The sequence below is a fragment of the Salmo salar genome, chromosome 24 (genome assembly GCF_965601325.2).
Source record: "Salmo salar chromosome 24, fSalSal1, whole genome shotgun sequence".
Taxonomy (NCBI): domain Eukaryota; kingdom Metazoa; phylum Chordata; class Actinopteri; order Salmoniformes; family Salmonidae; genus Salmo; species Salmo salar.
This window is the reverse complement of record NC_138314.1, coordinates 14615087-14631776: the sequence shown is the minus strand read 5'-3', so window position 1 is coordinate 14631776 and position 16690 is coordinate 14615087. Positions and strand designations below refer to the sequence as shown.

The 16690-nt window shown below is 41.7% G+C and overlaps 1 protein-coding gene across 1 annotated transcript in view; it reads left to right on the top strand.

Annotated features, from left to right (window-relative positions):
- Positions 1 to 15800, top strand: part of LOC106585079 (5-hydroxytryptamine receptor 7) — a 36287-nt gene extending 20487 nt beyond the window's left edge. Inside the window, exon 2 of the mRNA XM_014170866.3 lies at positions 13310 to 15800. Coding sequence (XP_014026341.1) covers positions 13310 to 14048 — 739 coding nt within the window. The 3' untranslated portion in view covers positions 14049 to 15800. The remainder of the gene's footprint in view (positions 1 to 13309) is intronic.
- The last annotated feature ends 890 nt before the right edge of the window (positions 15801 to 16690 follow it).

Genomic DNA, 16690 nt, shown 5'->3' with positions numbered 1-16690 from the left:
TGTAGAGAGAGTAGGCACAGTGAAGGAACAGGGACATGGAAAACTTCCCAGAAGAAACTTCCTCAGGCAAGGTGTTAATGTAACGATTACAGTGAGGGATCATTGGGCTGATAGTGTGAATAATGTGCACATTTTGCACGGTGGGGACAGACAGGATGGATAAGCGATAAGCCTCCAGGAGATCGAGACCTGCTTCTTTGCTGTGCATATAACCTGGCAGTGACATCCACATATAATCTGAGTGAGCGGGCAGGGGGGAAAAGATCAACTGGGTCTTATGGCGAAGGGACTTTGGCATAAATCATGTTGCGTGTTTGGCTGTGGTGCATTATTCATCTGGGATGAACAAAAGCAAAACATTTTACACAGAGCAGGATCATGGGTATCCCATTGATGGAACAGATTATATACAGTAGATAGTGTTCTGGGTATTTGTATATACAATCGAGTCTGAAATTATTGACAGCCTTAATAAAGATAAGCAAAAATTACTATATAAAACAAATAATTCAAATACTGAGATATATTGTATGCAACATTTTTTTTTGGGGGGGGGGGGGGGGGGCGAATTCTATTATTTTATTGGAATACAATTGCTCAAAGAAAGTGATTTTGTAAAAAAATGTATACGTATTTTTCTCAAAAGGTATGGGGCACTGAGCCTTTTTCTACAATATTTTATGAGTTGGGGAACACATTGGGAGGGATCTTAGACCATTCCTCCATACAGAATCCCCCTCCATACAGGGGGGTTCTACTAAGCTATATGGAATTGTTTTAAGAAGGTCATACCATGGATCATTTAGCTATTTGATTTGCACCCCTTGAAGTATTAAAAAAATATATTTAAAGAATATATTTGATAAAAAATTTGCCCTACGCTACAGACGATTTTGTGAGAAGATCAATTTTCGAGATGCCTCATGGTGTTACAAACACCGCTCTAGCTCTTTCACCTTTCACCACAAATGCGGAAGTGCGACAAAGGCAGACGAGGTTTAAGACACATCCAATGCAAAAAACGTATATCTCTATCTTAAACTGACGGTTTTTATGGAGATTTTTTTATTATCCTAATTACATTTCCGCGGGGGCGTGGACATCGACCTCAGGGGGTTAAGGTCATAGGCATCATGAACTTTATCCAGTACCAGGACACGTTTGTTTGTGTGTGTGTGTGTGTGTGTGTGTGTGTGTGTGTGTGTGTGTGTGTGTGTGTGTGTGTGTGTGTGTGTGTGTGTGTGTGTGTGTGTGTGTGTGTGTGTGTGTGTGTGTGTGTGTGTGTGTGTGTGTTTCTGTGATTTGGCGTTGGTATAGTGCTCTCCAGCCAAGGGTACTAGAGAGACACAGATACAGTGCCTTCGGAAAGTATTCAGACCCCTTGACTTTTTCCACATTTTGTTAGGTTACAGCCTTATTCTAAAATTGATTTTTTTTAAAGTATAATGGTTTGAGCGTTGGGCCAGTAACCTAAAGGTTTCTGGATCACATTTCTGAGCTGACAAGGTAAAAATCTGTCGTTCTGCCTCCGAGCAAGACAGTTAACCCACTGCTCCCCGGGTGCCGAAGACGTGGATGTCGATTAAGGCAGCACCCCGCACCTCTCTGATTCAGAGGGGTTGGGTTAAATGCGGAAGACACATTTCAGTTGAAGGCATTCAGTTGTACAACTGACTAGGTATCCCCCTTTCCCCTTTCTCAAGCTCTGTCAGGTTGAAGGGGAGCGTTGCTGTACAGCTATTTTCAGATCTCTCCAGAGATGGTATATCGGGTTCAAGTCCGGGCTCTTGCTGGGCCACTCAAGGACATTCAGAGACTTGTCCCGAAGCCACTCCTGCGTTGTCTTGGCTTTGTGCTTCGGGTCATTGTCCTGTTAGAAGGTGAAACGTCGCCCCCAGTCTGAGGTCCCGAGCGCTCTGGAGCAGGTTTTCATTAAGGATCTCTCTGTACTTTGCTCCTCAATCCTGTCTATTCTCCCAGTCCCTGCTGCAAAAAACATCCCCACAGCATGATGCTGCCACCGCCATGCTTCACCGTAGCGATGGTGCCAGGTTCCCTCCAGGCATGGCGCTTGGCATTCAGAGTTCAATCTTGCTATCATCAGACCAGAGAATTTTGTTTCTCATGGTCTGAGAGTTTAGGTGCCTTTTGGCAAACTCCAAGCGGGCTGTCATGTGCCTTTTACTGAGGAGTGGCTTCCGTCTGGCCACTCTACCATAAAGGCCTGATTGGTGGTGTGCTGCAGAGATTGTTGTCCTTCTGGAAGGTTCTCCTATCTCCACAGAGGAACTCTAGAGCTCTGTCAGAGTGACCATCGGGTTCATGGTCACCTCCCTGACCAAGGCCCTTCTCCCCCGATTGTTCAGTTTGGCCAGATTCCAAACTTCTTCCATTTAAGAATGATGGAGGCCACTGTGTTCTTGGGGACCTTCAATGCTGGTGAAATGTTTTGGTACCCTTCCCCAGATCTGTGCCTCGACACAATCCTGTCTCGGAGCTCTACGGACAATTGCTTTGACCTCATGGCTTGGTGTTTGCTCTGGCATGCAATGTCAACTGTGAGACCTTATATAGACAGGTGTGTGCCTTTCCAAATCATGTCCAATCAATTGAATATACCACAGGTGGACTCCAATGAAGTTGTAGAAACATCTCAAGGATGATCAATGGTAACAGGATGCACCTGAGCTCAATTTCAAGTCTCATAGCAATGGGTCTGAATACGTATGTAAATAAGGTATTTCTGTTTTTAAAATTTGCAAAAATGTCTAAAAACCAGTTTTTGCTTTGTCATTATGGGGTATTGTGTGTAGATTGCTGAGATTTTTTAATTTATTTAATCAATTTTAGAATATGGCTGTAATGTGACAAAATGTGGAAAAAGTCAAGGGGTCTGAATACTGTCCGCATGCACTGTTTAAGTACATCCCTGTGGACATGTAGATTTATCATGTTGGTTAACAGTCTTCCACACAAATTATGATTGGCAGTGAATATTCGGTGTGTGTGTGTGGACATGTATCTACTCTACACATTACACTTCCACATATTCGGTGAGAGTATTCACTCTCAATTCCAAAACTCATCATTTAGAATTATGATGTTGCTGCAAAATGACCACATTTTCCTGCTTCCCTAATCACCACCACTGACTCAGGGAGAGGACATAAAGTACCATTATGATGTTGTAAATTTCCTGTGAATCACAGATGCAACCAGTTTTTCTTTTAGCTTTTAAAATGAGTAAAGGCAAGGGCAGCAAAGGTAATCTTCTCTCAATTAACAAATAGGCTACTTATTTCATGCTGGAATAGACTGTCAGTACTTTGACACCCACTTAGTAGTTTACAATAGGCCATAACAGAGTGGAAACATTTCTAGAAATAAAAACCCTTTCACTTAATGTAGAATAACCTAGCTATGTTTTTTAGGAATCCTCAAACAATCCATCAATGCTACTTTATATTTACATATGTAGTATGAAAGCAGATCTGTTATATGTTATCCATAGATGCCTGCCACAATCTATGTTTACTATTGTGAGAGTACACTTTGTGTTTGCTCACCTGAAAAGGTACACTTCAGGCGTTTATCTACGAGGATAATATAAAGCATAGAGATAACAATTCCTGGCAATATTAAAACTTGTCCCAACTTGTAAAGATAATGAAAAAGATAGAGGGTATGAGCATAAGCTACCCCAAATGTGTTTGAAGAGATAAACAATATTGTTTTTCACTGTAAAATATCCCTGGTAATGGGTAATATTGAGATATAGTTAAACAATATATATATATATATATATATATATATATATATATATATATATTTATTTATTTTTTGCACTAATCTTTCAGTAATATTTGGTGTTTGCAGCAACAAAGGTAAAACTACACACAGTACCGGCAGATGGACTTTCTGTGACATATTTTTCTGTGACGCAAGTGGATTATTCTGAGTAAAACAAAGACTTACCAATGTCTACCTCTGCCAGTAAAAGTTTGTTTCCTTGTAGGAACATGAATGTCACCATGAAAAACACGGAAACATTGTTGGTCTACATTGATAAAACCATATGTCTTAGTCACTTATCACTCTCTGTTTGCTGAACTTAGGGCAGTAGACATATTGATATATACTCCAGGGAAGGCTTTCACATACTGTAACATAACCAAAGTCTCTTATCTTTCCAACTATAGCCTAGCTATCTAGCTCGAGACATTTCCAATAAATGTCAAAAGTACAGAGAGGGAGACATGTACAGAGTCTGAGCAGATATTTAGAATGCTGTGTGAAGGAGGGGGAAAAGCATAACTTTACACTGTAAGATGACTTTTCTGCTGTTCTATAAAACATGTTATCACTTGTGCTGATGGCACGATCAGGCTGTTTTGAAAAACTGATGCCTCCGTCTTACAGTTCTTTGAAGGAAATCTAAATTCTCTCTCTCCTCTCTCTCTCTCTCTCTCTCTCTCTCTCTCTCTCTCTCTCTCTCACTGTATTTTTATGATGTTGACCTGCAAAGTGCTGTTAGGGTCTTAGTAAAAGTGTTTATGGTCCCCCTTAGAGGTTGCAATGCAGATCCCATTCCATTAAGAGGTTCCATTTGACACAGCTAAAGTTGAAGTCGGAAGTTTACATACACCTTAACCAAATACATTTAAACTAAGTTTTTCACAATTCCCGACATTTAATCCTAGTAAAAATTCCCTATTTTAGGTCAGCTAGGATCACCACTTTATTTTAAGAATGTGAAATGTCAGAATAATAATAGAGAGAATTATTTATTTCAGCTTTTATTTCTTTCATCACATTCCCAGTGGGTCAGAAGTTTACATACACTCAAATAGTATTTGGTAGCATTGCCTTTAAATTGTTTAACTTGGGTCAAACATTTTGGGTTGCCTTCCACAAGCTTCCCACAATAAGTTGGGTGAATTTTGGCCCATTCCTCCTGACAGAGCTGGTGTAACTGAATCAGGTTTGTAGGCCTCCTTGCTCGCACACACTTTTTCAGTTCTGCCCACAAATTTTCTATGGGATTGAGGTCAGTGCTTTGTGATGGCCACTCCAATACCTTGACTTTGTTGTCCTTAAGCCATTATGCCACAACTTTGGAAGTATGCTTGGGTTCATTGTCCATTTGGAAGACCCATTTGCGACCAAGCTTCAACTTCCTGACTGATGTCTTGAGATGTTGCTTCAATATATCCACATAATTTTCCTACCTCATGATGCCATTTATTTTGTGAAGTGCACCAGTCCCTCCTGCAGAAAAGCACCTCCACAACATGATGCTGCCACCCCCGTGCTTCACGGTTGGGATGGTGTTCTTCGGCTTGCAAGCATCCCCCTTTTTCCTCCAAACATAACGATGGTCACTATGGCCAAACTGTTCTATTTTTGTTTCATCAGACCAGAGGACATTTCTCCAAAAAGTACAATCTTTGTCCCCATGTGCAGTTGCAAACCGTAGTCTGGCTTTTTTAGGACAGTTTTGGAGCATTGGCTTCTTCCTTGTTGAGCGGGCTTTCAGGTTATGTCGATATAGGACTCGTTTTACTGTGGATATAGATACTTTTGTGCCTGTTTCCTCCAGCATCTTCAAAAGGTCCTTTGCTGTTGTTCTGGGATTGATTTGCACTTTTCGCACCAAAGTACGTTCAACTCTAGGAGACAGAACGCGTCTCCTTCCTATGACGGCAGCGTGGTCCCATGGTGTTTATACTTGCGTACTGTTGTTTGTACAGATGAACGTGGTACCTTTAGGCGTTTGGAAATTGCTCCCAAGGATGAACCAGATTTGTAGAGGTCTACAATTTTTGGCTGATTTCTTTTGATTTTCCCATGATGTCAAGCAAAGAGGAACTGAGTTGGAAGGTAGCCCTTGAAATTCATCCACAGGTACACCTCCAATTGACTCAAATGATGTCAATTAGCCTATCAGAAGCTTCTAAAGCCATGACATCATTTTCTGGAATTTTCCAAGCTGTTTGAAGGCAACAGTCAACTTAGTGTATGTAAACCTCTGACCCACTGGAATTGTGATACAGTGAATTAATCTGTCTGTAAACAATTGTTGGAGAAATTACTTGTGTCATGCACAAAGTAGATGTCCTAACCAACTTGCCAAAACTATAGTTTGAAATTTGTGGAGTGGTTGAAAAACGAGTTTTAATGACTCCAACCTAAGTGTATGTAAACTTCCGACTTGAACTGTATATACAGTATATACACATTCTTAAAATAAAGTGGTGATCCTAACTGCCCTAAGACAGGGATTTTTTACTAGGATTAAACGTCAGGAATTGTGAAAAACTGAGTTTAAATGTATTTGGCTAAGGTTTATGTAAATTTCCGACTTCAACTGTAGCGTATTGCGTAGTTAACAGTACGATGTAGATTACACAGAATAAAGGGTAAAGCAAGCATGGACCACCATGATTGGATTGAACCGATGGACTAGTTAAAGCATACATATTCAGCTTCCATCGATAGATGTGTCGTTGTATGATAATGAGAAAAGAGTTGACATATTCATGAATATTTGAGTGACCGTTTTTTTAGGACCCTCACTAAATGAGTTCGGTTCTATAATAGTTTTTTTTAGGTATAATTACCCGCAATATCCAGAGGAAACGATAGAGCTTATTATCTAATCACAAACTTATACACACACACTATAATTAAATTTGACATACACACCTGCTCTCATATATAAAGTGACAGACCAGCTGTGCACTGTATTAGTGCGCCCATTAGCCATTTATCGTTTTGACAGTAATAGCCAGCTATTATCTTTATCTGTGGGAAACTCTATAAACTCCAGTGGTGCAGGTGGTTTCTGAGGCCTGTAATGATCCACTGGGCCATAAAACATCAACGTTTTATTGACCAATACACAGTACCAGCCACTGAACAGGCTGGTTGGTGTGAGGAAGTAAGCAAGAGAGACATAACAGAAGAGAGAAAATCTAACATTTCAGAATATTATGTGCTCAAGAGGTTTCAGGGGCAAGGGTTACTGCTCAAACATCCTCCACTTGTAAAGTGGAAAGAGTCGATGAGGCACAGGTCAGACAAATATTAGGTCTACAGATGATATTATGCTTAAGGCGGGATTCTCCCATGTTTCAGCACCTGCAAGGTAAAAGTAAAAAAATGTCAACACACATGGTCATAAAAATAGTTAAGAGTGAGTTGTACCACAGCTCTACACTGGTTACCATTATGAGCTCCATTGTTAAACAGGCTGTCATCAATGCAGTGCTCTCCCTAGAATAAATGTGGACCTAGTCACTGTTTAGAAATCAGGGTTGTCAAGGGTGGGGCCAGACAGAGCACAGTACGGATGTTCATATACATTTTCCATTACGGAGTTTTTCAAGGAATCCAATAGTGTCACAGGGTAGGGAACATTGGTATGGAAGCCAAAGCACATGTGTAGTATTTATTCATTTAAAAATACTTAATCTGTGCTTGATTGAACATTGCCTATTGGAACCAATGGAATCGTCACAGAAGGGTCCCAACACCACCCATCTGGCTCTTGATCATTCTCTCAATCTGCAGTCTCAATCAAATTCTCAAAGTATTTGAAAAAATAAATAGATAAAACCATCCAGGGGTGACTCAGCCAGTGTGTAAGAGACAAGGCCAGTTTATATGGGCACTTACTGCTCCTAACTGACCTCTCCGCTCACTAATTTTAACCTTGACCTGGCCAGCGATGGGCTAGACAGCCAGGGTCAGTCAAGTGTCCATACACATACTTAGAGGGGCAGGGGTTAATGGGAGAAAGCCCAATTAAAAAGGCCTTTCTTTTTTTTGCTAACTTAAGATAGGAGTTATTAGGTCACTGATGTCATTATGCAGGCACATTTGTGAGAGTTGTTAGAAGTCAACCTCTTTCTCTTGAGATCTGCAACAAGGTAGTGTTGTCAATGAGATGTAGGAGGACTTGTACAGTAACGGCAGCATACTTTAATACAGAGCTATTCAGTATGAAGATGTGCTGAAGTTGCTGTTTTTCTGTGCATTCAAGTTTTTCCATGGCACTAACATGTTCTGTATATTTAGCAAACAAACCATGAAGCAAGCAGCAAATGTACTGAACGTTGAAGGAAAAACAGCAACATGACAGTTCCTGCGTTCTGAGAAAAATTGACTTCTTTTCAGATTAGCATCAGCCCTGGCTGCACATGTGTGTTTCATTCAAATCCACTGCTCTCTCATCTGTACAAATATAGGACGTGGTTATTGCAGATGCACATGACGTTTGATATTTTTACTAAAGCAGACCGCCATTTGAAAAACTCAATCCAATTATTTTGTTGACACTGAAATCCTCCCTTTAAGATAATCCCGATTTATTCGAAAGTTACAGAATTCTGCTCTTATTCTTAGAAAGACACTCTATGTAGGCCTAAAAGCTATCCACCCGACTATATTCCTTTTTTAGTGTGCTTGCTTTTTTAAGAGGGAAGCCATTCCAAATGAGCCACTCCAGCCCAGTTAAATATTTCACCATGTTTCCTATCTCAGACATAAAAGGCTTGAGTGGTGCTCCTGGCTCCTGGAGGTGAGTGACAGCCACTACAACCATGATGTGCATCCAGGCCCTTCCATTCTGCATGTGTGTAGAAAATAGTTCCACTTTACTGTGCTTCACTAGCCTAGCAGAAGTAATGGAACTCTCCATTAGCTCATCCACTCTGTTTGTCTAGGGCATTGTAATCCCCTAGGGCTCAGGAACACAACAACTGTGGATAGGCCCTAATCCATCTGCAAAAAAAAGCAACAAAAAAAGAGGAGCTCAACTTCATTTGATAAGCGCTGTCCCTCTTCTGTCTCTATCTGGCTCAGTGATAAGTGCTGACATTCTATCAGGGGGTGCATCCTGAATCGCACCCTATTACCTATAAAGTGCACTATTTGTAATCAGGGCCCATAGGGCTATGTTCAAAAGTAGTGCACTGTAAAGGGAATATGTTGCAACCAGTGTGATTCACCTGTTTCCACTTTGTGTATTCTTGGGACGTGATAATAACTAATAGACATCTGTGGTGACACATTCATGATCACCTTGATGTTGGACTGGACTGTTTCCCTCATGTGTTTTTTGTGGTGACACTGGAAATGCTTGTTGGGATAGCAAATCTCGATTCACAAAAAAACATTCAGATCATGTAAAAGCAGGTAGCCAAGTGGTTAGAGCGTTGGGCCAGTAACTGAAAGATTGCTGGATCGAATCCCTGAGCTGAGAAGATAAAAATCTGTAGTTCTGCCCCTGAGCAAGGCAGTTAACCCACTGTTCCCCGGGTGCCGAAGACATGGATGTCGATTATGGCAGACCCCCGCACCTCTCTGATTCAGAGGGGTTGGGTTAAATGTGGAAGACACATTTCAGTTGAAGGCATTCGGTTGTACAACTGACTAGGTATCTTTCCTTTCCCTAAAACAGAAAGCTTGAGATTGTGTTACACGTGGGATATGAACCCGGATCACCCACGGCAACAACCAACATCTTAGACTGTTAGATCGAGAGGATATTCCCTCTTGGGCTGAAGGCAGACACAGGTGTTGAAGTTCGCAGGCGGAGCTACCTCATCACGTGACCATGACTGACTCATGTCTGCTACATATGTTTCATGAGTCACTATATCAAGGAGTTTCACTGACAAAAGTATAAAATACTTGCATTCCAGCATATGTAAATCAGTCTAATTCTATAGGGGCAAAGATGGCGATATTAGTGTCCAAATTACAAGTGGTTCCTAAAACGTCCATTATCATGGAAAGGCCAAGCAGTATGAGGGAGGCACTGATACAGAATCACTCATGTGTTCTACTTTTCCCACAGATTTTCGTCTCGTTTAATAAAACATTTATGGCGCAGAGAGAGGCATTACCGTGGCAGCCATCATGTTTTTTTGTGTGAATTTCCTCAGAGGATAACCTAGTACAGTTTAAGTCTGAAGTTTACATACACCTTAGCCAAACACATTTAAACTCAGTTTTTCACAATACCTGACATTTAATCCTAGTAAAAATTCCCTGTCTTAGGTCAGCTAGGATCACCACTTTATTTTAAGAATGTGAAATGTCAGAATAATAGTAGAGAGAATGATGTATTTCAGCTTTTATTTCTTTCATCACATTCCCAGTGGGTCAGAAGTTTACATACACTCAATTAGTATTTAGTAGCATTGCCTTTAAATTGTTTAACTTGGGTCAAACATTTTGGGCAGCCTCCCACTAGCTTCCCACAATAAGTTGGGTGAATTTTGGTCCATTCCTCCTGACAGAGCTGGTGTAACTGAGTCAGGTTTGTTGGCCTCCTTGCTCGCACATGCTTTTTGAGTTCTGCCCACAAATTTTCTACAGGATTGAGGTCAGGGCTTTGTGATGGCCACTCCAATACCTTGACTTTGTGGTCCTTAAGCCATTTTGCCACAACTTTGGAAGTATGCTTGGGGTCATTGTCCATTTGGAAGACCCATTTGCGACCAAGCTTTACTTCCTGGCCGATGTCTTGAGATGTTGCTTCAATATATCCACATAACTTTCCTCCCTCATAATACCATCTATTTTGTGAAGTGCACCAGTCCCTCCTGCAGCAAAGCACCCCCACAACATGATGCTGGCACCCCCGTGCTTCACAGTTGGGATAGTGTTCTTCGGCTTGCAAGCCTCTCCCATTTTCCTCCAAACATAACGATGGTCATTATGGCCAAAGAGTTCTGTTTTTGTTTCATCAGCCCAGAGGACATTTCTATAAAAAGTATGATCTTTGTTCCCATGTGCAGTTGCAAACCGTAGTCTGGCCTTTTTTATGGCGGTTTTGGAGAACTGGCTTCTTCCTTGCTGAGCGGCCTTTCAGGTTATATCGATATAGGACTTGTTTTACTGTGGATATAGATACTTTTGTACCTGTTTCCTCCAGCATCTTCACAAGGTCCTTTGCTGTTGTTCTGGGATTGATTTGCACTTTTCGCACCAAAGTACATCTCTAGGAGACAGAACGCATCTCCTTCCTGAGCGGTATGACGGCTGCATGGTCTCATGGTCTTTATACTTGCATACTATTGTTTGTACAGATGAACGTGGTACCTTCAGGTGTTTGGAAATTGCTCCCAAGGATGAACCAGACTTGTGGAGGTCGACAACTTTTTTTTCTGAGGTCTTGGCTGATTTCTTTTGATTTTCCCATGATGTCAAGCAAAGAGGCACGGCGTTTGAAGGTAGGCCTTGAAATACATCCACAGATACACCTCCAATTGACTCAAATGATGTCAATTAGCCTATCAGAAGCGTCTAAAGCTATCATTTTCTGGAATTTTCCAAGCTGTTTGAAGGCACAGTCAACTTAGTGTATGTAAACTTCTGACCCACTGGAATTGTGATACAGGGAATTATAAGTGAAATCTGTCTGTAAACAATTGTTGGAAAACTTACTTGTGTCATGCACAAAGCAGATGTCCTAACCGACTTGCCAAAACTATAGTTTTGTTAACAAGAAATTTGTGGAGTGGTTGAAAAACAAGTTTTAATGACTCCAACCTAAGAGAATGTAAACTTCCTACTTCAACTGTATATCTATCCTGTTATACTGTGGCCTACGTCATGTATCCATTTAACATGGCCTACCCCCGGATATATTAAAAACCCATTCAGTCTTACCACAGCTGTGTACATGCACTGGGACTGACTTAGAGAGGGAGAGAGTTTAATACCAATGTTTTTTAGTCAGAGTTGAGGTGGGGGAGTGAGTGGAGTGGTGGAGTGGTGGTGGCATGACTGTTTTGTGTAACCAAGTTATGACACACACAACCATATTGGGTGTTGCTGTCTCTTTCCTTCTTTTTTGGAAGACTTCTAGGAAACATTCTCAGTCAATGTCAATCACTGCTGTCTATTGAGAGTAGATAACCGGTCTGTAACCTAACGCTCAGATATTGCACCCCTCCGGTTTGTGCGAAGGATAATTGTTCACGAAACATCACATTTTAGAAGTTATGGTCTTAAAAATAATGATTTGCCAAAGCCAGTGGTGGAAAAAGTACCCAATTGTCATGCTTGAGTAAAAGTAAAGATACCTTAATGGAAAAAGACTCAAGTAAAAGTGAAAGTCACCCAGTAAAATCCTACTTAAGTAAAAGTAAAAAAGTATTTGTTTTTTAATATACTTAAGTATCAAAAGTAAATGTAATTGCTAAAATATACCTAAGTATCAAAAGTGAAAGTATAAATAATTTCAAATTCCTTATATTAAGCAAACCAGACGTTGTGATCTTCTTGTTTTTAACATTTACAGATAGCCAGGGGCACACTTCAACACTCAGACATAATTTACAAACAAAGCATGTGTGTTTAATGAGTCTGCCAGATTAGATGCAGTAGGGATGACCAGGGATTTTATCTTTAAGTGCATGAAATCAGACACTTTTCCTGTCCTGCTAAGCATTCAAAACGTAACGAGTACTTTTTGGTGTCAGGGAAAATGTATGGAGTAAAGAGTACATTATTTCTTCAGGAATGTAGTGAAGTAAAAGTAAAAGTCATCAAAGACATAGGAAAGTAAAGTACAGATACCCTAAAAAACTACTTAAGTAGTACTTTAAAGTATTTTTATTTAAGTACTTTACTCCACTGGCCGAAGCCTTTTACAACCGTGATCCGATGGGATTTGTTTTAAGCCATTCCCCGATAATGCACAGCCTGTCGTGCGTTAACTTATTGCTTATGTATAGTACAGTACACTATACTATACATTTGAATTCCCTAAAGTCAGTACAGTGTTGTCAGTACATTGTACCCCAGGAGCTGCTCTTATGACCGGAACAGTTGTTCTGTAGATTCCTTCAAGCCTCTTTACAGAAGGGTAAGGAGTCAATGGCTCTTAAAAAGATGATGGAGCTTACACTTGACCATCACATTAAAGAGAGTGTTTTTTTCTTTGAAATTAATAAGAAACTCTTTGATGTACTGTACAAGGCTAAGACTACGAGCAGCCTTGATGTATTTAGGGCAGGAGGCTGCTCTTTTGTTGCTCAAGGTAATGATAAGCAAGCAGTGCTGTAGTGTTTTCTCAGAGGGGACAAAACTATGTAAAACAAGCAGAGGATAGAGGAGACTCAAACGATTGCAAAAACAGGCAGGAGATTCATTGTACTAATTTCAGAGTATACTACTCCTTATCCTGCTGCCCCAGTGTCTTTATGTTTTGCATTGTATGTAGCCTGCTTGCATTTCTAAATGGGATAATAAAGTTTATCTGGCTAAATTATTTGTGTTTCTTCTCTCTCAGGTATCTGGGGATCACCCGCCCCCTCACATACCCAGCCAGGCAGAACGGCCAGCTGATGGCCAAGATGATCCTGGGGGTGTGGCTGGTGTCCGCCTCCATCACCCTGCCACCCTTCTGCGGCTGGGCCAAGAATGTCCACGCGGGCGGTGTGTGCCTCATCAGCCAGGACTTTGGCTACACCATCTACTCCACGGCTGTGGCTTTCTACATCCCCATGCTCGTTATGCTCTTCATGTACTACAAGATTTTCAGGGCCGCCCGCAAGAGCGGTCTCAAGCACCGCTTCACCGACTTCACCCGGCGCGAGCGGCTGGAGACGGTGGCAAGCGAGGCACTGAGGATGCAGGGCCTGAAGCCGCAGGGCGTGGCCGAGGAGTGTGCGGTGCTGTCCCGTCTGCTGACCCGCGAGCGCCGCAACATCTCCATCTTCAAGAGGGAGCAGAAGGCGGCCACCACGCTGGGGGTGATCGTGGGCGTGTTCTCCATCTGCTGGCTGCCCTTCTTCATCCTGTCCACGGCCAGGCCCTTCATCTGCGGAGTGGAGTGCAGCTGTGTGCCCATCTGGCTGGAGAGGTTCCTCCTCTGGCTGGGCTACGCCAACTCCCTCATGAACCCCTTCATCTACGCCTTCTTTAACCGGGACCTGCGCTCCACCTACAAGGATCTGCTGCGATGCCGCTACCGCAACATCAACCGACGCCTGTCCGCCGTAGGTGTGCACGAGGCCCTTAAGGTGTAGAAGGAAGAGGACAATGACAAGGAGGAGGATAGTTTGGGTCCCCAGAAGCATCAAAGGAATTTCTAATCCTGTCCTCATTGTAAAGACTACTGGCTGCTACTCTTTGTGATTGTATAATAGAGGCTCAGAGGGATGACCTGTGACCTGTGGCTGTAGATAAAGACAGAGACAGACTGTTAATACCTATCTAACCCGCTGTAGAGGCACAGAGACAAGGCCATCACTTAGGTCTTATGACTGTCTGACTCACTCAGTCATTCTATTTTGGGACACAAAACCATAGACCGTATTTGACAGCCTATTCAAGTTGACACTGGCTTTGTGCATATGCTACAATTCAGTCCTGACTTCATATTCATGTCAGGAAGATGATGCATTGACTTGGGAAATCACATGCGGACCCTGGCGATAATTCTAGGTCATTAAACGCATGGGCTGCAAATGGATTTCTGCACAATGATATTTGCTAAATTAATGCTTGCGCAAGGGGTGCCATTAGCTATTGACTTAAACCAGTGAAGGTCGCGGAATCTGTATCTATGTAACTGTTTCCAGTTCAACTTGTCCGTGGTCTAGTAGGTGATGATGGTGAACAATTGAAAGTGGTCTGTATAGGTACATGTGAATCTATTATTGTTTGGAGGCAGGCAAGTGTTTAATGTTCACCAACAAAAATCCTGAAAAACAGAAAGCATCCATAGTCAGTTTATTTTCAGACATGGCTTTGAACACATCTATCTCTGCAAAGTCAACCCAATGGACACCCACAAAGACCCAGAGGAAACACACACAGTACATGGCCAAGATGATATATTCCTTTGGAAATATAAATTGAAATGTGAATGAAGGCTAACAAACAAAAGTTAATCTTGTAATGTTACCACAAAGCACTTGAGGGTGGTAGGGATAACAAGCCTGTGATTGGATGTGATTTAATGGGGAAGATGTTAGAGAGGTGGTACAACAAGTAGACCTAATGGTTTAGAGTTGGAGAATGTTCTGGAACTTGCTACATACATCTCTGAGAAATGCCCATTTACAAAATCCACACGAACCCTCACCATTTCATTTGGCATTCATTGTTCAGTCTGCTTGAAGCTCACATCTGTCTTACATGCTATGCATTATCCATGGAAGAGCAGAATGTAGTGCATAGTCAGTTTGACATAGCTCAGCAGCACAGTGGTTCATACTTTACTTTATTTGATTGTGTTATAACAAAAGCTTATCAATTTGTTCAACTATGACCCATTAAGGAAAGGGACTCATTGTGCTAATGAGGTTCTCCCAACAAGGAATGAGTCCACCCATCAAAGTCTTCATCGCTAATGCCTGAAGCAGCAGGTGTTGCTACTTCTGCTCTCCTTCATAGCAGGATATGGTCAACACTTTTATGAACTCTGCATCAACTTGGTTTATTCACAACAACTCTGTTTTGTTGTAATCTGTGTAAAAATGGTATAATTGAAGCAGTGTGTGCTTTTTCTCTACCTCGATTTTCGGAAAATACTTGTTAATTATTATTGCAAACAGATATATTCCTGGCTTGCACTATATTTTGTCATATGATTCCTTGTTATTTAAGTGTCTAGTGTCGACGACATTCATTGACATGCCCTTCTACAACTGCTTTGCCAACGTTATTCTCCAAAATGTACCTGGAGAAATTAGAGTATATTTCTTTCATCACTTTGTAAATAAAGCAGCACTTGGTTTAAAAATCAAAAACGGGTTTCTGCCAGAATGCACATATCCCCAGTCACTCAGACATGTATGTGGTCATAAACTATTTAATACCCATAGATTTAAAAGCTCTGCAAAGCTCTATATATATATAATAACCATCATATCGAAGTCAATTTGGAGTCAGGCGATGAGATGGTATGTGGTCCTCCCACTACGAATGCAGTTTATTAGGCTACAGATTAAATCAATTATGGTGAACTTCTCAGGGTGTTGAAAGTGCATGGTGATGAGCTTGAGGCTGCTTTCCAATAAATATAGAGGGTCTTATTCTGGTGACATGATGAGCGATGCTTAACTGCTGTTTGTTATGCAGAGCAGCACAGGGGAACCCAAGAGCAGACTCAGATGAGGAAACAGAGATGAATGAACCAAGGTATTTATTGTAACACAGGGAGATATGGAGTGCAGATCCGGGGAAGCTTGGATGAGTTGTAGGAAACCAGATGTGGAGGCTGAGGTTGGAGTGTGCTGGGTTGGAACAGGGTAAACAGGTCCGGAGGAGAATCCAAGGGAGTGGTGGTGTGGTGAGTCCAGAATAGGGTAGCAGGGTGGTGAGATGTGGAACAGGAGCCAGAGTCAGCGTGGCAAAACTGCAGTGAGAGGATAAACAGCATCAAGCAGGGAAACAGGTACATCAGGGTAACAGGATCTTGAATAATAATAATGGCTAGAAGCATAAACTGACTTAGCAGAGATTACAATCTGGCAGAGTGGAAGTGGCACAACTGAGTATTTGTAGAGGTCTTGATATTGGAACGAGTTGCAGCTGGTAGGGATCTGCTCTGACTCCAGCACACCTGTCTCCAAACACACAATCACACACAAACAGAAAGGGAGGGGGAAAGAGAGAGAGTGTACTGGGAGAATGGCTGCAGGTCAAGCAGACACCGGATGAC